The following is a 27,808-nucleotide window of genomic DNA, read 5'->3' as shown; positions in this document are numbered from 1 at the left end:
GGAAGTGAGATCAGCTCTCACATCTGGCTGCTTTTTCCATCTTACATCTGTCCTCTTGGTAAGAATGTCTGTTCTAAAGAGGCTGTCTGGGCAGCATTGAGTAATTCTGCAAAGCAGTTGGATGTACCATGGACAGGACCAGAGATGAGATTTCTGTGGAAACTATGAGTGATGCTCAGTGCTGATGATATTAGGAATATGCTGGCAGCTGTAGTTTGGATGTACCTTATTGCAGAGGTCAGGTACACAACAGTGAAGCAATGACTGTGAATGGCTCCAGTGTGATACTGTGGGAGGGAATGCATTCAAACTTATGCCTGTCCTCGGTGTACACAACTTCCATTGAAGTCAGGTGAACTCTTTTACGTGGGGTCCAAAAGCTTTTCTACAGAAAATTGCCCATTACTGACAAATAAAAAAAAGCCTCTCACTGATAGTAATTCCCAGTAAAAGTGACAGTGAGCTAGTCTGGCACTTGCACTTCACAGGGTGCAGGCAAGGTGAGAGGAGCCTGCTGAACTCCTGCTAGCAGGAGTGGACTCTGGAAGTTCCCAAAGTGGAATTGCCTGCCAAAGCTAAGATCTCCCTGAATGTAGTGGGGATGTCTGTGTGCATGGATGCCTTGTTAGTGGTGGGGCTAATGTTTCTGCAGCTGGTGGAAGAGAAGCTTTGCAGGGTTCCTGTAAGGCACATCTCATCGTAAGTGGAGCTCAGCTGTGGATGCAAGGAATCATTTACCTTGAAGTTTTATCTTTCTTTCCAGTGACCATAAGAGGCTTTGATATATGTGAGTGTGATGAATCCTACCCTAGACATGCCCTTATGAGTCTAAGCAATTTGTATTTTCTTCTAAAAGCAGCTTTCTCAAAGTGACAGTTTCTCAAAATGATCAGTTTAGCTTTGATGTTGTGAGGGAAATGTTCAGGAGCTGGACCACAAATTTTAGGTTCATCTAGATTTTAGATGTTGATGAAGCAGCCTTTTAAACAGAGTCAGTGGTGAGGGTTGGGCCTCTTTGGATGTCTCCAAATGCAGATTGTGTCTACCTAAATTAGAATAGGCACAAAATTAGAGGTATATGTTGCCATCACTAGAATACTTAGAAGTATATTAAATACTAATGCTTTGGATTGATAACTTTGCAGAGAGATTCAATAATGGAAAAAAATAAAGTTAAATAGTGATTGCTTCAGTAAACTTCCAGATTCAACCTTTTTCATCAGTTTGATACGTTTTCCAGTAGGTTATACTTTGTCATGTGTAGTGATTGTCTTTTATATTGATTTAATTAATCTAGTGTGCATGAAGAATGGAGCTTTTAATTAAATGTATAATTAATTGTAAGAAGTTTGCTATACAAATAATAATAAACTTCTCCTTTGTCTCCAAATACTGTTCCTATGTATGACAGACAACATTCTCTCCATCATAATGCCTTAATTTCTTTTTTTCTTAGCAGTAGAATTTAGTGAGGAGAGCATGGAAGATGCAAAGAACCTTCTTCAGGCAATCTCCTCATTTATTAGAGATGCAAATGCTTATATAAAAGGACAGCTGGTGTGTGACCCTGTTAGAGAAGACATATTGTGGGAAAGGTAGGTGCACTTCTTGTATCTTAAAAGATTGTGATTATGTGAGCAGTAGTTCACTGACAGACTCAGAGGTTCTGTTTAAGAGGCAGGACAAGAAGGACTAAGCAACAGTCCTCCCTCCCAGCCCAAAAACCAAGGGCAGGTTTTGTTAAAAATTCCCTTTCTAGCCAGCTGTTTTTGCTCATAGTCAGTTGACATTCAGTTTTTCGGTTTTTTCATTGTGTTTTTTAAGTCTGTGTTACTTATCTAGTGTGCCTGTCCTAACACAGGCATCTTTGCCCCTCGAGAGCAATGTAGGAGGCAAAGCTATGGCAGTTGTGAGGCTCCCCAGTTGGTGAGTAGAGCCGGGCAGTAGTGACTGGAGAAGAAAGAGGATGACTAGAGTGACACACCTTGGGCACATGAATTTGTAATCAAGCTGGCTGGCACTGTGGTGTGCAGCAGAGGAGAGGTGGGGCTACTGAGAGATTGGCTGTGGGCAGGGATGTCACAGGGAAGGAAGCAATTACCAATGTGACCCAGACAATTGGTAAGGAAAAGGTAAGGAAAATCCTTTGGAGTCCATTATGAAAAACAGATTATCTTCAGGACTGAGTTGTGCTGTGTGTTGGGTGCAAAGCTGAGAGCAGGAGCATGGTGCTCTGGAATCAGGGTAGGAGGGCACTGAGTGCCCTGAAGCAAGGTTAGTGCAGGCAGCTCAGGGCTGTAGAATCAGAGGAGAGACAGTCTGTGCTGTAGAGGTGAGAGGCAGCTTCCTTCTGGCTCAGGTGCCTCACTGTTGTGGAAGCTTGTGGCTGCACTGAGGGTTGCAAGGGGCACTGTTACAGGAAAGTGGAGTTGCATTAACTAGCTGTGGTATTTGGCAAAAGCAAACCATTCAGCAGGAGGCTGCAGGAGATCTGTTGGTGCAAGATAAAGCTGAGAGGCATGAGGAAGTTGAAATGGATAATCAGTAGGGGGTGTGTGGGAGGCCACAACTTGTGTATTCTAGGTGTAAAAACAACCAAAATGAAACAAAGCTCTTCATTAGCAAAGTGTTAGGTACTCAGTGGAGAGGGGGAAGCTTGCAGGGAAAAGTGCTGGGAGGAATGAATTAGAACAGTAGCTATCTAGTATCTGAGGGGAGGTAGGCATTCCAGGCAAAAAGTTCAGAAAGTAGCAAAATAAGGCTCAGGGCAGCCCTAGAGATGCTAGGATAGCTTGAGGTTCCCCAGCTAACCCTGCTTCTTGCACTTTTTTGGGAAATGGCATCCCTGGGCCAGCACTGTCAAGCTCTGGTTTGCCTGGCTGTGTATGGGAGCATGCTGCTAGCAGCTGTTTGTAGCTCCCCATTTATCCCTGCTGCTCTCCTCATCTCCCTCTCCAAGTGGCTGCAGCTGGTGGCACTGGTTCTGTGGTGATCAGTGCTGGTTGCCCACTGGCTTTTGGCACTGTTACACAAATGGTCCCCCTGCACCTTTCCATCTGGGCCATTGTGAGTGGAATCCCTCGAGAGTGGGATTGGGCTCTCCTGGAAAATGAGGAGGCAGTGCTTGGTTCTGAGTTGGATCCTGGGAACAGGATTCTTTGCCAACCCCAGGACTGCTTTCTTGCCAGGCACTGGAGTGCTGCCTGTGACGTGCCTTTGGAAGAGAAGCATGCTGTTAGCATGATTAATGGGCTGCTGGAAAAAAACCCCAGAACTCAGTAAGATATTTGATGTGTTTAATATCAGCCTCATTTTCTGTCTGTTTTAAAATGATTTAAGGCAAACTTTGCTCTGTTGTTGTTGGCCCCTCTGATTAACCATGTATATTTATTGAAAGGATGTAACACTTAGGATTTTGACATGCATGAAATTTTTCCCTTCACAGCAGAAAGATGTATTCTCCTTGATGAGTGTAGCACTGCCTATCACAGGACAGCTGGGAAGGAGATGGCAGTGTCCTTTTGATGACTCCCTCTGGCTGAATGGCTGATGAATTCAGCACACTGCTGGCATCTTGTTTGTCTTATCTTAAATGTTACCTTTTCTTTTTGAAGGCTAGCCAACACAAAAGTAACCGTGAAGGCTGCGTTTGCAGATGACTTTGACACCTCCAGGGCTGTTGCAGCAATTATGGACCTCATTCACCATGGCAACAGACAGCTTAAGGCTGTTACTAAGGTAACCCATTAGGATACAGAGATCAGAAAATGACAGCTGTCCACTGTCCTACTGCTTAATGCAGACAGATTAGTTTATTGTTCACATAAGAAACCAGCAGAAACAAAGCTCCATAAATTGTTAACCTTAATGCAGCCCATTTGTCCTGACCCTATCACAGGAATTGTGCATGGCTATTGTTTTGTGCTTTGCTGTGTCCAGAGGATATTTCTTTCCTGCTGCCCTATATTATTTATACCTAAGGCTTTTGAAAGACCTGAAGCCCTTGTGACATGCTGCTAATTTTAGTGCTGGTTCTGTGTTCTTACCCTGCTTCTTTGCTTAATATCCATGCACAGAAATTAAGCTAAACTGGGAAGTGATGGGGGGTGGTTGCTGCAGGGGCTTTGGCTGGCAGCCTCAGGTGCACTGGACAGTCTTGGTGGTGAGTTCAGCGTTGGGGACTGAGAGGCTTCTGCTGTTGGCAGACTGTAACTGGCATCAGTATTCCTGCATGGGTCTGTCTTCAGGTGGCCTTTGGCAAATTAAGGCCCTGTTAAGATCTCTCATGCTGACACAAAGAAGCATCTGGTAAGGACAAGATTTGAGCAATAAACACTATCTGAAGCACTTCTGGGTTCTCCGTTTACCAACAGCTCCCTTTGTCACTCAAGGTGAGCACCTCAGCCTTGTTGCTGTGCTCTTTGAGTACTGGTATCATCATGTTCACTATGTTTGTGCAGTAGAAGAAATGTGTACATGGTAATAAGAGAGAATTAGTTTTAAGAGACAAATTTTAAGAGAGAATTAGTCCGTTGGTTTAGAAATCCTGCCCCGCTCTGTTTTGGTGTTGGCTTTAAATTGTCCTTAGCCTTATCTTTACAAATTAACTCTCTGAGTGAATCCCTGACCTGAAACACTTTGCAGCAGGGATCTCTAATGGCATTGCCACTCCTAAATACAACTGTCCCCATTTTGTCAGTCACTGCTTGTTCCCTCTGAATTCCTTGTTTTGTTGAGAATGGGATGGGATATTTGTGGGGCAGCTGACTGGGATTTCTGGTTGAGGTGGTGGAGCTTTTCTGGGTACAGCCCAGCTGTCTGGAGTGTTCCCTCTTTATTATGAGTGTAGTTTTTCTCCTTAAGAACTGTGAGTTTAACCACATAACTACTCACTCCTCTCTTTAGCCTTTCTGCTAAGCATTTCTCACCTTAGATGGCACGCTTCTATTCCTTTCTCCCAGTGGCCTGCTCCAGCTCCTCCCAGTTCTGAAGACATCAGATAAAATCCAGTACCAGCTGCTGATTTGCTTGTGCATCTCGTCACTCTTATTTTTTAGGCAAGGGTTAGTCCCTTAAATTACTCCTCAGTCTGTCATTTAATCCTTATTTTCTTGCTGCTGATTGCGGGTGCTGCCAGGGCATGACAAAATGCCATACACTACTATCTCAAAGTGGTCTCCGCGTGGATCAAATCAATAAGATACTCAAAGATTTTTTTAAAAATCTTTTATATTATAAGTGCCCGTGAATGTGGGATTTTGTTCTTTTTATTTTGTTTCCATACACACAGCCCTTTCATGCCCAGAAGTGCTATTTTTAGTTGTAATTTACTGCACACATGTAATGTGTGGCAGCTTCTCACATCTCTTCTCCTCGCTGCACAGTCTGGTGATAAGCTCTTCCCTTCCCTTGTTTACTTAAATCCCTTCCCTTTGTTCTGTGAGGTGCTTTTATATCTCTGTAAGATTGCCTGTCTGGGCAGGTGTTCCTGGTGGAGGTAGATCTTTATAATTAGTAATAGTTTTCCCTTGTGGACTAGGCTACAGAGAGATGCTGGGTTCTGTAATATGTATTGACTGGACAATCTCTTTTGAGTGTTTTCTAAACAGGATGCTGGATCTCCTAGAAGCTCTGTTGTGTATGGAAGCATTATTTCCTATATAGAAGGCTTTTTCAATGCCCTTGGGATGTCCTTTGGAGAAAGACAGGTAATGAAATATCTCTGCTATGTGTTGGAGGATATGGTAACAGCCTTGGTGCTGTTTCATAGAGTGCTTTCTGAAAGCATCAGATGTAACAAAGTTATTTATGGTTTTAGTAAACCTTTCTGCTCTGCTTGCAGTTTCTCCTGATGCTTTAGGAGAGTGTATGAGCAGGTGGAACAGAGTGTGGGCTTTTTAGTTCTTGTAGGTACTCCCACATGACTTCTGCACCAATTTTGCTGTGGAAATAAAAGATTGAGGAATGAAACAAGAAAAAGTTAGCACTGGAGGCCTTTAAATTGTCCTGTTACGTGTCTGGCTTTCCCCAGTTTTTCCTCTTCTTCCTGATGGTTGCTTCCAGGCTGGCTTTGATAGCTGTGTCAGTATTTGCAGTCGTGAGGGGTTCCGCTCCACTGCAGAAAGCCAGGGAAAAGGGCTGCTCTGCCTTGAGCCGTGGAGAGATAATGGGGAGGACAGGGCAATGAGCTGGAGATGGGGCCCTTACATAACTAATTCTTGGAAAGATAGGAATGGGGAGAGAAAAAAATGGAGAGAAAAGCTCCTTTACAAAGCAAAGTACTGGACAGGAAAGAGAGTCATCAATATGGAGGTGATATCCCAATGTACGGAAGGGGAGCATTTAAAATGACACAAGGTGTTGGAGAATAGCAGGTGGTTCTTTGCTCCTCTCCTACTCAAATATGGAGCTGAATGCAAAGTAGTAGAAACCTTTCTGTAGAGAAGCTGTTCTGCAAAACAGAACAGTTATTTTGGGGAGGGGGAGAAGGGAATAAGAAAATGTAAATAACATTATTCATTCTTTGAAAAGCAGGCAGTATTTAGTTTGCCTCCATGGATTTTCTTGCAAAATTTCTTTCAAAACAGTGGCTGGATGTGATTTGGCTGTGTGTTACTCCTCAGAGCCTGTGTTAATTTTTAGTAGCATACTAAACACTTAAATTTTTTGTTAGCTGAATGGCAAAGTCATTTCTCCAGATTCTGGGCTGTCTGTATGCAGCACTACATCTGCTGCACCTACATTTTTTCTGAAACAAGTATCTGAATGCTTTTCTTTGTTGTAGGCGGTGCTACAACAAAGTGGCAGGAGGATCAGCGGAAGATGCTGGTCTGAGATAAGCAGGAAGAAAGGAGCTTGTTCCTCTCTGTTCCTCTGCTCTTCCAGCTTCCAGTAAACAAATCTGTCAAAATCTTCATCAGAAAAGTCCATGGGCTACCACAATTTAGTGAATAAAATCATGTAGGGATTGTTCCCTGACTCTGAGACCGGCCACAACAGTTCAGCATCCAGCCTTTCTTGCCCCTTATCCAGGTGGCCCCAGGCAAGCAGCTTGCCAGGAGCAGTCCCTGACCACAGTGGCTCCTGGCATATGTGCTGTGTGGGAGAGGACTGCCTGGCATGGATACAGATGTGCTAAGAATGCAGAGGATCCAGGGAAGCGGTGTTTGGGCCCCCTCATTTGGATGTTTGCATGTAGCCTGTGGGTCTGTCTTGCTCCTGGGATTGCTGGGATTCATCTCAGCTAATCAGCCTAATATACCTGCCTGTGCTTCTGAAGTCATCAGTGGGGATGCTAAGGAATGGCTCATCTCAATCTAGTGGCTGTGTACAATAAGAGCCCGTGTCTCTCTCTGCACTGGCAAGAGAAGATCTTATCCACAGGGAAGTAAAATGAATCCATCTGGAAAGGTGATGAGTGAAAACCATTGTGCCTGTTTTATAACTGGGAAGCTTTTGCTCTCCCAAAGAGTGCAGAGTGTTGAGTGTATTGCAGGTGCAGCTGGGGCCAATCTGTGGAAAGCAAGGGCCAGAAATTTGAGATCAGCCCTGAGAGACTATGTAGTGTTTTATGTGGCAATCAGACTGGTTCATCTTCTAAAGCTGCTCCTCCTCCTTTTTAAGGCTCTCACTCCTGGTTTGAACCTTCTACAAAGGTGTTTGTAGAGGCATGTTTCTTGCTCCCATCATCATGGCTTTCTCTTCTGTATTTAAGTATTTATCCTGCCAGAGGTTACTATGGAGCGTTCCTGGCACTTAGATTTGTTACCTTTTTCAGTCTCATAAACTTACTGTTTAGTGTGATTACACGTTTTGAAAGCTTGGGGAATTTACTGCATTTCACACTCTTATCTTCAATAGCTTCCCCCTCACCTCCTCCTCCTGCTCCTCCTTGTTTGTCAGTGACCTCTGAAACTCTGCTCCCTTTGGTTTCCATCTGCTGTTTGGTGACTAAACCCAATCCCCTCTGGCTTTAATTACTCAGCTGCTCTTCTGCTCCCAGATGATGTTGCTGCCAGGAGCTTTGCCCATGGCCTTGGAGAGCTTTACTCTCCTGCTCGTGTCTTAGTGATAAAACACTGTGATGTTCTCTTGTTTGTTGGAGGTTTGTGCTTTTCCTCCTCCTTGGGAGTTTGCCTCTAATGAGAAACAGAGATGGTCTCTCTGCCAAGAACTAAACCAGGAGTGTGGCTGTGGCAGTGATGAGGAGTGGCCTTCCTCTTCAGCTGACTCCCCAGCTTCCATCCTGGCAGCTGTTGGAGCAGGACTCCGTAGGAGGAGTGAGTCTGTTCCCTTCCTGGGACATTGACCAGCGAGACTCCTGCCAAGCCAGAGGAGGCCAAGGGAGCGTGGAAGTGCCTGAGGGTAGGAACAGGCTCGGCTGCAGCCAGGAAACACCCACGTCCTGCGTGCAGTAGCTGCTGCTTCTGCCAGGTTTTTTTGAGTGGCTGAGACTTTGGGTAAGGTGGATCAGATGAAAGTTCTGTGGATTTGAGAACGGTTTCTGTAGATGAAAGGAGAAAGGCTAGGATGGACTAGAGACTTAAAGCCAAAATACTTTTCCTGTTTGTTTCCTGAAGGAGATCTGGAACTCAAAGACAGAGTAAGGGGCTGATGTATCCTCCGTCTTTGAACTTTTACAAGGAGCTGTCTGAGCTGGTATAGCTAGGCTTCCCTTGCTGTGTTTGATTCCTGTTGCCAGGCCTTTCTTACATTAACTTGTCTGATCCCTTTTTAAGTTACGCTTACACTTCTGGCAACTTGGAGGTTCCCTGTGGCGATGAGTTCCCCACTTGGGTTATGCAGTGTGTTGTGTTCATGTGAGAGCACTCTGCTCCAATGTAAATGCTTTCTTGTTCAGGAATATGCTGAATTACTTCCAAGTGTGACTCCACCCTAACTTTTTGTCCAGCATTAATGAGATGAGGATTTTAATCCTACCAATATATGGAAGATGCACAACCAAGAGAGGTGATAAGGCTATGGAGATGGGGTTGGTTTTTGATATCATACTCAGATGTTTGTAAAGCAAAACATCTGTTTGATGTTTAGATGATCAAGTATCTGTTTGATTTCTAGGTGGCTGTGGGAGGAGACAAGTCTGCAGTGCTCTCCAGTGTCATTGAGGAGCTGGTGAGGTTCCGCACGAAGGTCCGGCATTACGCGCTGGCTCTGCCGGAAACAGCAGACACTGTGCCAGGGGAGAGTGCGGCAGGAGCCAAGGAACCCAAACAGGAGCAGAAGGAAAAGAGGAAGCAGTTAATGAGTGAGAGAAAGCCCCTCTTGGAGGCTTGTGACAATCTGCGTGGAGACCTTGCTGCCTTTGGAATCCACATAAAGGTAGAAGACAGTAACCCTCTTTGTGAGACTCTCAGTCACTTTTTAAGAAAGCACATATTTTTGTCCTTCATTCCTCTTCAGCAGCTTGTGGCAGTTGTGCCCTGCTCCCTCTGTGACTGCAGTAGCAGGAGGTAGAAGTCAAGCCCTTGTCTGGCTGTCTGCTGGCTTCTCTTCTCCTCCCCCTCAGCCTTGTGTCTCCATGCAAGCCACTGAAAATTTCATAATATTCAGAAATTCCTAAGTTGCTCAAGTTCAATCCAGAAGGAAGGGTGTAAGTAATGTGTGCAGTCTTAAAAAAGATTGCAAAGGAACTGGAAAGTAAACCGAAACGACTTGTGAAAATAATGCCTTTCTTCTACCTACCCCACACTCCCCACCAAAAATAAGTCTTCATGAGAAAGGCTCTACCATCTTCAGCAGCTTCATTCCCTGAACCACAGGGATTTTGTCGGATTCCTGTACTGCTCCTCTCTCCTCATCCTGCTTTATATTCTAGCCTACATCAAATGCCAGTGTTCTTCTCGATTATCTCAATGGCATCTCTTACTCAAGAGAAGACCCTCTATAGCATTACTGCCTTCTCCTGGTTCCAAGGACCTGCATTACTTCTTTAAAGTGCTGCTTCTTCCGGTTCCTCTTAGTCATTGACCTTCCTACCTCTGTGAGATGAGGGTCAGTGCTGCTCCTTGAGTGCAGAATAATCCTCCACATTCTCTCCCTCCATCCAGTTTATACTGTTCATTTTTCCTTTGTGTGGGAGCTGGCAAGTCTGGTTCCATCATTTTACCAGTGGAAGGATGGAAAGCACAATGACATCAAGGAGAGCACCTCCAGCTGCTGAGTGTGAGGGCTGTCACTGTTCAGTGCTCCTGTGAGCACAGCGTGGTCGGTTCTCTCCTCTCTTCAGTCACAGTGAGCATGCCAATGCAAATGGGGTGAGGGCCAGAGCGTGGTGGTGGTGGTGGTGAGCTGCAGCTGTGAAAGGAAAGGGAAGCTGGAACATCTGCTTCCTTTGTTTGTAAATCTCCACTACACTCACCAGTCAAGCAAGTTTGCAAATCCAAACAACTGAGCTGAGGCGAAGTCTTGGAGAAGCAGTCTGCCTTTTCATCTATTGGAAAAATGTTGCAGCGCCACCTCCATCCTTTCACGGATCTGTTTTGGTTTGTTTTTAAAGGGATTTACATTTGAAAACCCCACAAATTAGTCTGAGCAAGGATTCAGACCATTCCATTTATTTAAAAAAAAATTAATAACCTGCACTCAGCATAATCTGTCCCAGAATAGATTGCTCCAGAAGACAAAGCACACATGCACTTACACACACACAGCAAGCACCCAAAGCTGAACTCCTGCTTTTTTTGCTGATACTGTGGAAGTGTCCGAAGGTGTGTTGTCAAGTTAGCTCACACTTTGCTTTTGCAGATCCCAGAGTCTGCAAACTGAGTGATGTAGCTCTGCACAGGCTCACCAAAGCACTTGTGCAACAAGACAGCCTACACAAAGCAGGGCTCTCCCCAGCCTCTTGCTCATCATGAGTCTGCCTGGCTGGGTTAGCTGATGCCAAAAATGCCCCAGTAAAACAGCACCTAACAGGGGTCCTGCTTGCCTAGTGACTGCTTGAGAAGTTACGTGAATTTCTTGTTTCTGCCCAGCCTTTCATTTCCACAAAACTTTTGAGCCTCACACTGTGCGTGCATTAATGCCAACATGCTGCCCTCTGTCACATGAGGCTCAGGCAAGCCAGCCACTTCTGAAACCCATGTGCAGGAGGAAAAGCAGCAGAACAGATGAAGCAGACAAGCCTCAGCTCCACCCAGTGCTGACTAGGAACCCCCTTGGTCTGAGGCGAGGCAGGGAGGGGGTGGCTTGAATAGAAACTTAATTTTCTTAAAAATCAGCTTTGTAGAAAGGGTAATTTCTCCTTCAGGTTCTAGCTTGTGATTTCCCTTCTCTGGTTTCTTCTGTCAGATTGCTCATTGCAAACGATGTTGGCTGAAGTTACATAACTTGCAAAAGACTGATTAAAAAAATCATTATTTTCTTGTCATTGTAGCATGCTTGGAAGCTATGCTACTAAGTGAAATGTAGTAATTGGATATTTAGGCATAAAAAAGTTTTCATTTTCAGGTAAAAAAAGATTCAACAATTCCAGCTGCTCTTATGAGTCAGCACTCATGGAACATTGTCATGTGTCAATGTTCAGATTAACTTTTATTTTCAACTACTGCAATCAAACAGCTGATTCTAAAAAGAATGTTCAATTTAGCTGTAATATTGCCTTTCAAAAATATGACTATTGCATTACATAGTAAAATCAACAGGCTTCTGTCCTAAGTTCAGATCAAACATGTTCTGCGATATATTCTTACGTATTGAGAGTGTTTTTTCAGGGATATGAGACATTGAGATTTGCAAATACAATGGCACGAGTTGAGTGCAGCTACTCATGTGAGAGGCTGTACCCTGCTGCAGCATCCCACACTGAAGAGGTGACATTTCTACTGCATATTTTTTCCCTCTGAGATAGGGAAAAATGTCTAGTTTTGTTTTACAACTCTGAGCATTATTAGTAGCAATGGCATTCCTGTGAGATTGTATTGCCACCTCTTTTGCCCAATTGGATGAATAGCTTTGCTGAGTGAATCTTGGTTAAAAACCTGTGATCCAGTCTGGCAGGACTGACCTGCTTACTTTTTCTTACAGGACAGAGCTGCTGTTTCAACCTGGGAAATTGTGGAAGGAGGACCAACAGAGAAGCAGACTGAGAAAAAAAGCTGATCTTTCATTCTTGGACTTGTTTTTTTATTTCAGCTACTTTGGCAACTGTTGTAAATACTAATTCTTTCAAAATAAAATCTGTTGAACAGAATGGCTACAAATGATAGCATATAATTTGAACAAAACTGTTGGCACTAGTATTTGGTAAATAAATACAGGCCTTGCAGCACAGGTGGTGGAAGCATCCAGAATACAAGGCAGCAGAGGAGCAGCTGCACTGATTTAACACAGACATGGGTCTGTTCTACTGCAGGAACTGCCCCAGCACCAATGCCCCGTGTTGCTGACCTGACACAGAATTTAAACGCAGTGAAGAGGCAAGAACTTTAGGTGAAAACACTTAGTGCCTGTTGGTTTGACAACTCTCTTCTTCTCAGACATAGGAATGGGGGATACTTTTAACCTTGAAGTATTTCCTTATTGCAGTGGTGCTGCTTTGATCCTGTGAAACCTTTACCTGTAATATGATGGTATCCAGTTACCTGTAAGGCTTGGTATCTGCTCTTGGCTTTTACACAGAATACAAGGAAATTTCTCTAGCACTGGGAGTGCAGCATACTCAGCATCTCTCTAGACTTGGGAAGATAAAATTGGGAAGATAAAATATCTTGGGAAGATAAAGGATGTATATATATTAGTATAAAGTATGTTTAGTTTTTACCTGTCCAGTTACTTTTTTTGCTGGCCCTGGCTGTTGTGGCTGTGGGCAGAGGTGCAGAAGCCTCTCTTACTTGAGGTGACCTGTGTTGATCTGGAGCTGGTACTTACCAGGTACCTGCACTTTCTTTAAATCAATTTATGAAAATACTAGAACCAAGAATGTGGGTTCATCTACAAGGCACTTGTGTGCTTTCAGAGTATCTGTTCAGAAAGATAAAGGCTTTCCTTTATACTGTTGAGAATAAAATGTGTAGCTATTTTTCTGCTCCCTTTCTCCATTATCTGTACTTCCAGAGAAGAGTGAGGTGTCTCTTCATTCAGCACTGGGGCACGGGTGCTTATTTGACACAGCTGGTATTGTACATTTGCTCGTGGCAGTGTTGTTCTAGCAAAACAGAGTGAATGGTGAGCAGCAGCTCAGCTGCTGTGGGGAATGGGATGGGCACACACCAAACAAAGTCCAGTCAATTTGCTATTATTTTTATTTCCTACCAAAAGAAACTGCTACATTTTCAGAATGTTTAAAAATTGTAACAATTTGTATACATTAGTGAATAACAGAACTGCTGTGAAGCTTTAAAACCAACAGGGCTGGTTGAAATCTGTACTGAGCTCTGTTAATTGATTGACTTTGCCTACATGCCATTTAGATTATAATACCACTGATATTCTAATTACAAGAAAAAAAATCACTTATTTTAAAGGCAGTAGCTATTTTAAAATCAGTTTTAGCTTTCTGATTTCATTTAAAAGTAGTCAGGTTTCTCAAATACATTTAAGGGGGGGAAATAATAGCTTAAGTTTCCCCAAAGCTGCAGACAGTTTACAAAACTGCTTAAATTAAACACTAAAACCTCATTTCTTAAGAGTAGTCTGTGAACCCTCATAGAGCAACACAAGCAAACACTTAAAAACCTATTTTAAAAATAGGTAACTGGTTTAAAAAGAAAAATGCATCAGGGTGAGGTAGTAGTCACAGTGCATCCAGAAATACCAACTCATACTCCCTATGAAGGGAAATACTTGGAGTAGCCTTTCTGATTCCGGGTGCTTTCTGCAGGCAACTATTGAAAGGAATGAGAACAGTGTGACTGGTCTGTGAGACACCACATTCCAGCTGATGGCTGTGCTGAGCAGGGAACAGCTCCTGCAATAACTGGATGCATTACATGCTTGTTCTGGTGCTTCAATGAGCAGGAACAGTTGGAGCTGGATTGGAGGTTCAAGGGCAGTACCCATTTAAATTGACTTTGCATGAACTTGCTTCCCTCTCCACTCTGGATCAATCTCTACCAGCTTTGACTAAATTACCAAAAATTTAAGGAATAGTCCTGTGTAAAATCCCACAGAGTTCTGCTTTACACCTAATGCTTGCCTACTCTATCTGCCAGATCAGAGTAGCTGACAGTGTCTGTCTGTCCTGCAAAGATAAAGTAAAAGCCTCTATTCTTTTTGCTCTAAAAACTGCTTTTTGCAGTACTAAGTACTGCACCTGAAACTCAAATACGAACCACCCTATTTCTGTTCCTGCCTTTGACTTACGGCGCACACTGCCTGCACTCTGAAGTTACAGGGATGAGCTCTGGGCTGCCCCTTTTGTTCCTTCAACTTGTATCCCCGCTGGCTCATGGCTGTCCACCTACAGAGCTGTGTGCTGGGCTGCTCTGAGCTCTAACCCAGCAGGCAACTGGAGTCTTAAAAGCACTTCACTCTTCCATGATCACTGAGAGCTGAACCAGTTCTGCTGGCTATCACTGAGTTTCTTGCCCCGCCTAGTACCTCTCCAAATGACAATTTCACAAGTTCAATGTATTGAGTCAAGATCAGATATAGAAACAAATTCATTTCTTTTTCAGGTAAGCCTAATTATTGTTTAATTAATTTTACTGCTAAGATACCTATAGCATATCTTTATTCTGCCAAGGGGGAACCTTTTAAAAAAAATAACAAGACATTACAGGAAGGGATGCCTTGCCCAAATCAATGCTGCCTCTGGGACCTGGAATGGGAAAAGGCAACTAATTACATTCAAAATCTACAGCAACTCTCATGCATTCCTTTTCTGAAGAGGCTTACTTTTTGCTTCTTACTATGCTAGCATGGCAAAAAATGAAGTGCAATAGCTAATTCTAGACAGAGTGTCTAAAAATGACAAGTGACAACCTTGGTGAAATCCAAGAAATTCAGTTGAGCTGGTGGAAGAATTTTATCTAAATATCAAGTGCAATTCTTTTTGCTGTTCACACTTTAGTTATTGCTCAATAACTATTAAAAAGAACAGAGGAATACTTTCAGTTTAGTTTTATTATAACAGATCTGCAACTACAGCTTATTTCAGCCAAAACATTTTTGTATTCCAAACTCTTAAAAAATATCTACATTAATCATATTCTTCTATTCTTAAAAATAAAAAATATCTACCTAACATACCAATGCTGCTACAGCACTTGAAAGGGTGCATTATGTAAATTCTACGGTACATGTAATTACTCTTGCAGTCATTGTTCTTCCTTTTCTCTGCTGCTTTGGCTTCAGGTTTCAAAAAGTTTGTTAAAAGCTGTTCCAACTTCTGAAACCATGTCAGAGGCTGTCATTGAACGTCCGAATTTCTGAAAGGCTTGGTGGTTAGACTGCCTCGTGAGAGAGCAGGCTCCAAATGCAGCCACTAGGAAGGGATTCTGACTGAAAGGAAAGAAACCAAAAAAACAGTATTATGAAGAGAATCCAAACACTTCTGTGCAATTTATAAGGTGGTGGACATCACCTTTGTACTCATAAACGTTAGCATTGCCAGGAAGGCCTCTTAAGCAAACATGTTCTCAGACTCTTGCACTGCAGAGCATCTTTGTCTGCATTTTTTTATTCAAATACTTCCCTACCCACGGCACAGCATGTGACTGAATGAGAAACACCACCAGGGCCAAAGCACGCAAAAGGACAATGGCTTAAGAAGTGGAGAAGGTGTTCCATGTCTAGTTTTACTGATATGAAGCTTCTTGCTTTCCTTCAGAGGAAGACCGAAGGCCCACCTGACACAGCCTTTCAACCCCTTTTCCTCTCCATTCTCTGGGTAACCCTGTTTGGTTTTGTCTTGTAAGGGTGGGGGAAAGTCATGGGGATGCAGACAAGAGATGATTTTCAGCAGGGTCACAGAGACTGCTCCAGGGCCCTCATCAGATCAGCTTAAAAGGGGTACAGTGGCAAGTGAAGACCACAAGCTAAGGCACACTGCTGTAATGCCTCCTACATACTTATGACCTGCCCAAGAGAGTGGACCCAGACCCAGATCTGTAATGCTGAATCTCCCCCAGAGAAGCCAGCAGAGTCCAGAGCATCTTCACCTTTCACCTCCAGAGCATCTTTTCATAGGCTGGGCCATTTCTGCTGCCTTAAAACAGAAAACAACCGTAGAACAGTTCAGCAGCCAATGCTGTGCTCCAGGTCTGGCTGATCAAAAACCTCACAGAGCACAGCCTCAGCAGAGCACTGCTGCCTGCAACACACTAAGGACCTCCTGATTCCTCTGCCAAGGGAGGGTTTTGTGAAGGATCCCAATGTAAATCAGGCAAAGCAGGACATGACTTTACAATTAGGTGTTATCTTAGCAAAATTTCCGTGTACTCATCAAGGTGCAGGAGTATTTAAGCCACCTTGAGAGTTAATCCTGGATGCCCAAATACTCCTCTGAAACAAGAGCTGTGTACAGGCTCCTGGGCTCAAGGCAGCTAATGTACCATACTCCAAACACATCAGCATCCTCAAGCAAGGAATCCTACCTACTGTACCACGAGCACCCTGAAAGCCAAAAGCCACTGCAATTTCAGTGTTTGAAAACCTCTCTGTACAGACCCATTCTGAAATGCCAGAGCCAGGCACAAACTGCAAGGACTGGCTGGACTGCCTGCCGTGCAGTCTCCAAATGGATGCCCTGACTCACTGAACCCACAAAGCTCCTCCTTTCCTGCAACACAGGAGGCAGGCAGGATTGGTACAGCAGGTGTCCGTGAAGGGTCACCTTAACACCACTGCAGGAGACACAATGCATTGCTGAGGCCAATTATACTTTTCCTTCATCTATAAAATAAAGGAGTTTCTGAGCGAGCTGTTTAGAAAAGCCATGGGAGCTCAAGTCAGGAGCCTGGAAAACATGTGCTGTGTTTGCTAATCTCTCCAACAATTTAATACTGCTGTGCTGTACCCCATGCAAAAATGAAGTCACTCTTTTAACAACTTAAAACAGAATTCCTCCTTCAGTGGCAGCTGCAAATTCAGATACCCAGAATAACAAAGAAAACCAAGACCGTGTATGTTAGATTTCAGAATTTTGAAGCCTGGTTTAACTCATTCTCCCTTGTGTAGTGCCCTTGTGGTAACACAAGCACAGCCTGGATAACTCCCATGGACATCTGAGACTGTGCACCTGCATTCAACATGCCAAAGACTACCCAAGGTCTCCACGACTCAAGCTTCCATAGCTCATTACTTACTGAGAAGGGGGACTGTAACTCCCTGATTACATTCCTTTCAACTTGATTATCAAGCTGATGCTTTCACAGAAAGACTCCATGACTACCTGAACCAGCTAGTTTGGCACGAACTGACATAATTTAATTAAAAAGCCAAAAGCCATCTGCAAGGCTGCTTTATGTACAACCAAAGTGGACTGCCATTTGGCCTTAAAATAATTACTCTTTGAAGCTGTATTTTATTTGCAAGTTTCAACATACCTACCCCACTGAATTACTTAGCCACAATGCAGGAGGATTCACCAAAACATAAAAAACAAAGCCAAACAACATGTCTCTTGAATTATGGAGATGTTATTGCCAATGACTACCACTTATTTATCCTTTCTGTTTCTGCCTACATTCAATTGTTTTGAAAACACATACCTCATACATAAATGTCCTTGTGAACAGATCCAGAGGCTCTTCTTCTGCCCCAGACTTGGGACATGTTAAATTACTCAGGGGTTTGCCTTACTAAAATTATTACTGTTATGCAGACTGCTCTAGAACACCCTTATAGTTTTTGAAAGTACATGGAGACTTTCTTACCAAAATCTCCAATTTCATTTGGAAATTTGTATCACAGCAGGTCTACAACAGTTGACTTAGATGAACACAGACTCACAGCAATTAAGTTATTAATTAATATTCATACCCATTTGTTTTTTCAGCTCCAGCAACAAATGCCCAGTGTGCCAAGACTCCAAGAGAACCAGAAAGGAGGTCCCCCTGTCCACCACATCTCCGGCTGCTTCCTTCGTGACTGCACACAAGTACTGCAAAGAAACAAACCAAAACCAAAGTCATGTGCTTTTATCCCTCTGTTTACAATGACAGCACTGCAGCTGCAGGGGTTGCCTTCTGAGGCACACAGCAAATAACAGGTGAGAGACTTAACACAGGCAGCACAATATGCTGAAATACACTGTTCTTAAAAAAAAAAAAAAAAAAAGCATTAACATTTTAAAAAATACTTTTCTCATTACCTTTTAATCCTTTGCACATAACATTGCACAATGGGCACACTTTCTCCACTTCACTCAGCCTGCACAGGTGAGTTTAGTTCACATGATTCATGTACCATCATGGGCAATCACCCCAAACTGGACCCAGGTCCTTCCACAAAGCCACCACACAAACACAACTCTTCAGTGCCTGTGAACTTCAGAGTTTGCCTGTGTAAACCAAGGCGCTTACAAAAAGCAAATGCCAAAATAGAATTAAAATCTCAAGTGTTCTACCATGTCCAGCACAAAAATATTTTATTGAAACAGCCTTTTCCTTAGGCTTTGTAAAAAGCACTTACAAGACGTTTATTTTTTTCTGCCAGTCGACAGTGTCCTCACATCCATGTATGTTTCTGTCAGCAGTGTCACTGTGGATAGGCTGTGTCAGGATATCAAATGATACATTTCTATTTTGAATATACAAAGGACCTTGGTCAAACTGATCTCTTTGTGCCACTTTAACTGTGAGGAACACGCAAATGGTTTCACTACATTTAACTCCTTTGTTCTCCATTCTCAACATGCCCAAGCAAGAAGCCTGGAGGACATATAAGGCACATAAAAAGAAAACAATATCAGTTCTTCTACCCTTCTCCAAGCTCTCTTGTGGGTATGCATCTATCCTTAGCTTTTTTCTTGCTTGGATCTGAAAAAAAACAACGCAGGAGAAATTTATTTTCCACTCCTAGGAGGATGGAAGAGCTGGCAGAATCATGACTGGCCAAGTGTGATCCCTAGCACCTCCAGTCAGCTACTGCAGGATTCAGGACTGTGCACACAATCACTTGTATGCTCTGAGCATGCCAAATATACAAGCAAAGGATAAAGCAACACCAGGCATTGCTTGGACAACAGCTCTTACCTCAGGCCTGGGCTGGGTTTCTCCAAACAATATAAACAGAGCAGCCCAGTTGTTTAAGAGGGAGTACTGCCCATACTTTTAACATTTGAAAAAAACTTTTCTTTTTCAAACTAATGGAAAAAATTTGTGCAGAACTGAAGGACTTGCAGATACATCTTCCTAACTAGCAAGTGGTAAAAAACTACCTAATGCCAATAAACCCCTTCCAGTTTGTTATGTGCAACAGCAAAGAACTGTACTTTACTTCCATTTCCTACCAATCCTTCCAGCAGTAACTGCAGGGCTCATGAAGCCAGGCAGTTGTGCGCGTTTGCTGCCACGGAGAGGGCAAAGATTCATTAGTCACCACGAGCACAGCACACACTGCAGCCTTGCCAGCAGCTCGTTTTCCCAATCACTCTTCTCCCCTTCCCCCTCCCCCTCTCAAATTAAGATTCTGGACATGTTTCTCAGTGAGCAGTAGCTAATGTCAAATTTCACAAGTGTAATGCCCTTCTGAGTTAGCTATCTGAAGAAGGTATGCTCTTTTAGGTGGCGTGATTTATTCTTATTTTTATTTTAAATACAGTGCTTTGGAGAAATTACTTCTAATTCTTCTACTTTGAAGATGCTATCTCGCAGGATTTTCACTTTGAGGGCTTGAACTCCAGCAGGAGGCAGGATGGAAATCCTCTGTTCAAAAGCTTTGAGGCCTTCTGACTGACAGCTGAGCACAAGCCCCTGCTTATTAGCTGTATGTCACCATCTGCCACTATTCTGTAGCCCCACAACCTTCCAGTCATTTTTGAGCTGTACAGGAAAGCAGGATCTTCTCAAACTAGGCCAATTATAATACTCTGCTAAAAAAAAAAGTGGTCCTTTGTATGTGGTTTTAAAAAATAAGTCTCAAATATGTACAGACTACCTCACAGGCAACAACAAAAGCAGACCTTTGTACTCTGCACAAAGATGCTGGAAAACAAATCCATGGAATACCTTCAAAGAAGCAGAACTAGAGGAAATTTACTTGAATAAGGAGGGAAAGATATAACATAAAATTCTTGTGCAGAGGCTCAGCTGATCAAAGAACATCTCAAAAGGATGATGAACATGACGACAGGCAATGGGAAAAGGATTTAAAAACACTTCTGAATTACAGCCATTAGTAAGAACTTTTAAAATATAAGAAGGAATCCCACAGTGGCATCAAGACAAACTGGCATCAATATAGAATGCTCTTCTCACCCTTCTCCTAGAACAGCACAACAAACTGCTGTCTTCACGCTCCCCCAGTGCAACATCCCCCCCGCATGTCTGAGCCCTCTGTGAAGACAGTTCCAGCAGTTCTTCGAGGACCACGGGGGTGATGTGTGTACGTCACACTGAGCAGTCACAACCAGTGGCAATGTCACAAGACCTCAATTAGCTGGACATGGCTGAACAGTCAGCTATGATGCTGAGAACGTGGGCAGTTGTATTCCCTGGAAACATGCACAACGCTCTATTTACATGAGGATGAAGCTGGTCTTGATCTGCTGTTCCATGAGGCTGTAGCATGTTCAGCTAGGGATGGGCAAACATCAGCAAACATAGAAAACATGGTTCTTGGAAGAGCTGAGGAGACCAAGATGACTGGATGTGGGACAACAAAGAAACTACAAAGACTGAAATCACCACAATGTGCCAATTGTGACAAGGCAGCAGCCAGGGGCACTTAAGGTCAATTAGTCTGACACCAGTCCAGATCAAAACAATGGAGAGGTTCAGTTATAGTTCCACTGACAGAAACACACAATTAATGCTGGTCAAGCTGGCTGTTAGGGCAGGGTGTCTAGTTCTGTTCTCTAACAGGTCTGAGCAACCAAATCTATGTCAGTATTTCTTAGGGTAATGAATTAAAGAAAACCCACCTCCGTATAAGTAGCAGGCAGTTTTTTAATGAAAACTGATTTATACCAAGTAACTCTTGGGGAAAAAAAAATTTAAAAATGACACAACTAGCACTTATCCATGCAGCACACATACACTATCAGAAGAAAAGGCTAGATGAAATAAAAATGTCATTGCTAAAGAAATGCCTGCAAGGAGATCTGCTAGAGCCCGAACAACCACAGTCCTATTCCACAGTTTCAACACAGTCTCAGCAAGTAAACATCACATAAATACTGCCAGAGCTTTAGGTAGCAACTACAACACATCCCTCACATATAATCACACGAATTTCTTGTGTACCAAATCCATGGAAATAATTTGTACTGAACTGAGTGCAACAGAAACAAAAAATTGAATGCTGTCTTACTGACAGAATATTGTCAAGTAGAAATCCAAGAGTTTTAGGCTTCAAACAATTCAAAACTCTGCCCCAGACTTTCTGGGTAACTACAGCCAAGTCATTTAGTAGCTCTATGTTTAATGTATTTCCGGCCCTAAAATATCTTCAAGAAGTGCTGGAAAGAGAGTGATGGTGAGATACACATTAATACTTGTGAAAGCATTCAGACCATGGTGTCACACCTAGCTGTATCATTGCCAAGTTTTAAGCTGAAAGAACTCCCAGCCCAAATTTTGCTGCTGCCAAAAACCCAGAAGAATGACCTATTTATGGGTATTGTATGCTTAATTTAAAAAAACCAAAACACAACAGTTCGTTATGTAATTGAAAATAGCTGTCCTCTCTTTGAGGGAAAAAAAATTAGAATGCAGTAGTTTTGCTGACTTCAAGCACTACAAGTTAACTGGGAAGCACAGATTTTGATATGGCTGTATGTAGACAGCACCATTTAAAATCCCAGCTCCTACATATGTCACAGTTAGAAAACCAAAATTTTTCTAACTACAAAAGGTAGTGTGTGTCTGCTTGTTCCTGATTCACCACGTTCACCCAGTAGTGAAAAAAATAAATGCATCTCTGGGGTGGTTTTTACTTTTGCATTTAGAGCATGGGATGTGGAATATGGGACAGTTAGGTGTTCTGATGATGGTCAAGAAGGCTGAAAGAGCCTATTTGAAATACCACATTTATTGAGACTGCAGACTGAAAGACTGGAGATTTTAATTTAACTCCTGAATCTCAGACATCCTGAACAAATTCCCTGCACTTGTTTTCCTCTTACAGAGGAGGAATATTTCTCTCATCCTAATGTGGTCAGGAATCCATGTATGAAACATGACCATTCTAACTTCTGATACAAGCCAAGTGGATCAATCAGCTAACAGGCACCCCACACAACAGACACACTCCAGTTTAATTAAAAGGCTTAAGATTTCCATTTTCTATGCAAATAATGTAGCTACCAAGGATCACTTTGCTCCATCAGTGCAAGATTTAGACTGTTATCAGATTTTAGTAAAATCTCTTGCCAATATACATCTCTGACCTAGCATCTACTTACACTAGTAAGAAATTTATCTTTTTCCTTTTGCAAGTTAGCTCACAAAAGCACATAGCTAGAGATCATGGATGCCCAGGAACATGTCCCAGAGTGCATACAGACAGGGAAACTAAGTTTAATGACTCTGGCTGGAGAAACAACTCAACTGATGTGGAAAACGTAAGTTGGCTTTTATATAAAGGGTGCTTATACGTTTTTATTCCCTAATCACACTTTTAAAACTTAGGTAAGTCCTTGAGTGTGAGATAGAGCAGGCAATTTGAGACTAAAATGACCCAAATTTTCCATTAGTTTTGTTGGATAGGCACAGGAGCCAGGGCCCAGGAGAACAGTGCCAGGGAGAAGCTGGCTGGGCTGCACATGTCAGAGACAGCACAGTGGCACCAGGGACAGGAACCATCACCTCCCCATTTTGCTCGTTCTGCAAAAGCAGGAGTGGAAACAAAGGTGCTGCCTCTCAGTTATAAATCTAGGTGAGATTTGCTCAGCAGCTGTGAGTGAGCCAGGCAGTGACAAGCACTGAACAGCTTCCTTTCCAGCTGTGTGGAGAGATGAATGGCTGGAATTAGAAGTACTACTTGGAGATTTACGGCAAGAGTTGGCTTTTTACCCCATAGCAGTACTCAGTAGCTTCCTTGCTTCTTTTGACCATAGTTGCAGATGAGCAACTGGAGAGAAACCAAATTTGGCTACTGGTTCCGGGTAAAAGTAGTCCCAGGCAGTAGTGGGATGGTTCCCAAAAATCCTTCCTTTGGAAGGGAGGAGGGTCAAACACAGAAAAACTCATTATCATGTTTAAAAACCAAAATTCAAATACTCTAATTCAAGGACCTAACCAAATTTTAAACATGTTAGGAACTAAGGCTGGTATAACCACACTTTATTATTGACCAGTTCTCCAAAGAAAAATAAAAAGATAACCTTAGAGAGCTGTGTCATAGCGAATAAAAGCTGACTTACCTTTTACCCATAGGCTGAGTACTCATTCCTACCCTGGTCAGTGATGGCACTGATATCACCTACCAAGAGCATGGTGAAACTCATCTTTGTAGAGCAGGGAATCAACAACTGTAGACCAAGCTATAATGTGAAATTGCAAAAGGAAAGAGAATATAAAACTTAATTTAAAATCTTGGTGATTATGTTTACAGGCCAGTTGGCACCTCACTACTGAAATGGAGACAAATTTTAGAAGAACCTCTTTTATACTGGAGGACTGCTACTGCTTTCACAGAGGCCAGTATGTGACTTTGAGGCCATAAAGAACCACCAGCACCAGCTAGTCTGATCTGTGAAAACAAACTTTAGAGGTATCCAGACACTTCAAAGTTTGTCAATCTAGCAAAGTTTCAGGTACACTGCTGTACTAGTTCATTTGTCTAAATCTTACTTTGAATTTATTAAACTTCAGCTTCCAATCAGAATTTATTGAGCCTCTCTGTAGATTACAAAGCTTTTGGCTGAGAGTAATTCTTCAGCAATACTTGACACCAAATCACCTGGTGACCCTTTCTGTCTTCAGGTAACAAAAGTAAACTGCATTTCCTACAGACTAATGAATAAAAGTACTGTGAAAATAACCACTACAATCACTCTAAGCTATAAAGGATTCACAAACCTAATCCTCCCTACTGTAAAATTTGGCATCTTCAAAAAGCCTTCCTTCCCCAACAACTAAGCATAAAACACTAAAGTTACATGGTTAGGTTTGCAATTTCTCAGTTTCTGGTTTTCCTGGAGAGCACTGAGACTTACTTTCCTCTTTTCCTCTCTTTTTTTTTTTCCTGGAAAGCACACACACAGTATTTTCCCAAAGGAGAAATTTTAAAAGTAATATATGCAAACTACAGTGTCAGTGTGCTGAACACAGAGGGTCAAGCAGAAAATGCCTAAGAGATAGGGCTTAAGCACTACAAATGGATGATGACACGAAAAATAAAAGGCAAGAGGAGTACACAGATTTTTTTATAACATTTAATTGTGCTCAGAGAACATTGGCCCAATCCAATAACCTTGACTTTCCCCCATGTATGTAGTCTTAGCTGAAAAAAAAAATAGATCAAAAAAAGAGACAGATGAAAGGTAAGAGCAAAAAACCTGGGAAAGAATTCAAGGTCTGTGACATGACAACATATTCCATGTTTGGCACAGAACACACAGAATCTCCTTTCTCAACGTAATTTTGCATTTGAAAAGATTTTTAAAAAAGTGACCAGCAGATCAGACCCCAAGAACATGGTTGTTAAAAGGAAGCTGAAGTCTGTAGTTTCTGCAAAATTCTCAAGAACCTTCTTCAAAGCCATGCAACCTCTAAAAACAGTTCTTGTAACAGACATTATAACCTGCTTTCTTAGCTCAGCAATGCTGCCTGTAATGTCTGTAATCCAACAAAGCATCAGTGATAGCACCAAGGTAAGAACGAGAAAGCAGCCTATTGCTGGACATCAATCAACTGCTATAAAGGCACAGAACTGCTTTTATTTCAAAACAAAAGCCACTTCACTAATAGAAGAAAATACCAGAACACAACAGAGACAAATAACACAGTAGGGAGAAAAATAAAACCAATAAAAAACCCCCAAAGCACACAAGACATACACGAACTTGTGCCACACATGAACATTTGAAATTGAAACTGGAAAGAACTTCACTTGTTTCCTGCTTTTTTTTTAATCCTGCATGACAAGAGACATTGGAGACCTGTCCTGTCTCTCCAGCATTGTGGGATACACTTATTTCAGGAGTAACAGTACAATTGGAGAACAGACATATACTAAATAATGTACTTAATCTAAAGTGCTCACCCAATCTTCCCAATGTTCATTTAAAAAGCAACAATCCTGTATAAAAAGAATATTGTTGACATAAAAGCACAGGAAGAAGACAACTACAATGCTCTAAAGCTTTCTACTTGGCATCAGCTGGAGTCAAGACATTTTATCCTCCAGCAGAGTTGATCCACCTTTAAGCCTGGCCTGACTGTCCCAGGTTACAAATCAAGTCTTGCTAGGGTGCAAATATGACAGCAGACTTCCTGTGGGGAAACCTGGGTACTGTGTGAGGAAGGTCCTTTACCACACAGATGTGACCATATTGCTGCCAGGTCCCACTTGTTGCACAGTCTGCTACAGTATCTGCACTATGGGGTATGTGGAAGGTGGCTCTGCACAACAGTTGTCATGTTACATCTGCTTCTCTGTTACCAAAGACTTCCATGGCTCCCAGTAATGAAAAATTAACTGTATATATAAAACAGTTCTGAAGCAGCATAAACATTTATCTGAGATTAGCATTTCAAGTAATTAAAAGAAGAGCTGCTGCTTGTTATGTATGTGAAATAAGACCATGCAGACAAAATGTGACTAAGGCACATGTGAATTAATTTTATACTGATCACAGTAAATGATCAGTATAAAAAGCATCAGACAAGCAACTATTTTTATTAAGTATACTTTAAATCATATTGGTATGAGACTGTTGTAAAGGCAATCTAGAATTAATTTTTTAATTTGTCAGGGCTTCTGTGAAGTTATACATGTACAAGCGAATCTGCAGCCCCATGATGGACAGCATCAAAGAACTGAGTAGGTCATGAGCCTCAAGACATCTTCATTTCTCTCACACACTGATATACTGTGAACTAACAATATTATTTTGTATCAATTTAGCAATGACAGCTGCACTTATCTAAACCATCTCAGCAAAGAACTTCCAAACAGTTCACAAAAATTAAATATTTAATTCCTCAATACCCATGAAATGTAAAATATAACATCTATAAGTGCAAAATAAAATCATCAAATAAATTTACTTGCACTCTTAAAATATCAATTTACACAAATCATCTAAAGGTGATCTGCAAAGGTAGCAATCCCTCCAGTCTTCAGGGGAATACAGCCAAATGCTATATACACAGTGCTGGACTATGACTGAGAGCAAACAGAACAGAACAATCACAAAAAGGCAGAAGGCTTCACTTACCCTTCTCTCCATCTGAAATAAGATCTCTTTCTCCCTTTTGCACAACTGTCAAATTCCCCATGGCTTGGCTCAGTCTTAATACACATCCATGATGATCACTACTGTCCACAGGGTCTCTAAGCTACAACACAAGAATTCCATACACAGTACTTATTTTGCTACTGGAACAACATTTTCTAACACATGCTACTTACATATGCATGGTGGGAAAAAAAAAAAAGGCAACACCATCAGTCTTTCTTTTAAAAAGAGCTCAGTTTAAGAATATGCATTGTTGTAGCAATTATCCCATGCAATAAAAACCCAGAGAGTGTTTCTCTCACATACAAGGAACACCGTACAATATTTAAGCCAGTAATGAGTTACTTATTTTCAAGGGCAAAAAGACTAAACTTGCACATAATTAAATTCTAAAAAGGCAAAGAGCTCACCATGGCTTCATACAGTCTACTGAACTCCATATAGTTTGGAGTAAGAATAGCTCGCTGGTAGCCTTGAATAAGAGAAGGCTGCTGGGAAATGAGCCACAATCCATCCTGCAAAACACAGTAAGAAGAACATTTACTGAATAGATTCTTAAATGTTAAACCAGTCACTGAAATCAAGAAAAATACTTACTGCATCAATAATGATAGGAATTCCTTTCACTTTCGATTTCTCTATAATACCCTGCAAAAAATGCAGATACTTTTAAGATGCCTGTTAATTGAGATCTTGTACGATCCAAACTAAATTCATACAATAAATCTGACCATGTAAGTTGTTTTTACAAAGTGATGCAAAAAGATCTGTTATATTCTGCAAATTAATGTATAACATTTTCATATCAGCAGGGAATTTTACAATCGCAATGTTTTCTCTCTGGTTTAAGTGTCCACAGAGTTGGTATGTGTATTGGGTACTCATGGCAAGGTTTTGGGAGGGGGAAGAAGGGTTACAGGGCTTTTCTGAGAAGTTGCTGGAAGCTTCCCTTACGTCCAATAGAGTCAATGCCAGCCAGCTCCAAGACAGTCCTGCCTGGCCAAGGCCAAGCCCATCAGCGACAGTAGCAGCACCTCTGGGATAACAGATTTAAAAACAGGACAAAGTTACTGTGCTGAATCAATTGCAGCCAGAGAAGAGAGGAGTGAGAACACGTGAAAGCTACAGCCCTGCAGGTCAGTGAAGGAGGAAGAGGAGGTGTTCCAGGCTCTGGAGTAGAGATTCCCCTGCAGCCTGTGGGGCAGCTCATGGCAAGGCAGCTGTGCCCCTGCAGCCCATGGAAATCCACAGGGAAGCAGAGCAGGTGGATGTTCAATG

General features: G+C 42.3%; 2 protein-coding genes across 5 annotated transcripts in view; one reads left to right on the top strand and one right to left on the bottom strand.

The window, feature by feature from the left end:
• CARS2 (cysteinyl-tRNA synthetase 2, mitochondrial) overlaps nucleotides 1–12,221 on the top strand; it is a gene marked incomplete at its 5' end in the record, with an annotated part of 35,333 nt that extends 23,112 nt beyond the window's left edge. Inside the window, 5 exons of one of the 2 annotated variants that reach the window (XM_083854296.1) lie at nucleotides 1,457–1,595; nucleotides 3,615–3,738; nucleotides 5,610–5,708; nucleotides 9,079–9,339; nucleotides 12,046–12,221. In XM_083854296.1, coding sequence (XP_083710422.1) covers nucleotides 1,457–1,595; nucleotides 3,615–3,738; nucleotides 5,610–5,708; nucleotides 9,079–9,339; nucleotides 12,046–12,120 — 698 coding nt within the window. In that variant the 3' untranslated portion in view covers nucleotides 12,121–12,221. The remainder of the gene's footprint in view (nucleotides 1–1,456; nucleotides 1,596–3,614; nucleotides 3,739–5,609; nucleotides 5,709–9,078; nucleotides 9,340–12,045) is intronic. The other variant, XM_083854297.1, reaches the window with a different exon arrangement.
• Nucleotides 12,222–13,244: 1,023 nt separating this feature from the next.
• NAXD (NAD(P)HX dehydratase) overlaps nucleotides 13,245–27,808 on the bottom strand; it is a 51,774-nt gene continuing 37,210 nt past the window's right edge. For 2 of the 3 annotated variants that reach the window (XM_083883182.1, XM_083883181.1), the window contains 5 exons: nucleotides 27,128–27,178; nucleotides 26,941–27,045; nucleotides 26,510–26,630; nucleotides 17,944–18,064; nucleotides 13,245–15,462 (listed from right to left, as the gene is read on the bottom strand). In XM_083883182.1, the coding sequence (XP_083739308.1) occupies nucleotides 15,312–15,462; nucleotides 17,944–18,064; nucleotides 26,510–26,630; nucleotides 26,941–27,045; nucleotides 27,128–27,178 (549 nt within the window). In that variant the 3' untranslated portion in view covers nucleotides 13,245–15,311. Of the gene's footprint in view, nucleotides 15,463–17,943; nucleotides 18,065–23,488; nucleotides 23,609–26,509; nucleotides 26,631–26,940; nucleotides 27,046–27,127; nucleotides 27,179–27,808 lie in introns of those variants that run through there. The other variant, XR_014592443.1, reaches the window with a different exon arrangement.

Source organism: Zosterops lateralis, assembly GCF_965231275.1.
Source record: "Zosterops lateralis genome assembly, chromosome: 2".
Taxonomy (NCBI): domain Eukaryota; kingdom Metazoa; phylum Chordata; class Aves; order Passeriformes; family Zosteropidae; genus Zosterops; species Zosterops lateralis.
Note: the sequence above shows the minus strand (reverse complement) of the source record. Positions and strands in the feature narration are given on the sequence as shown.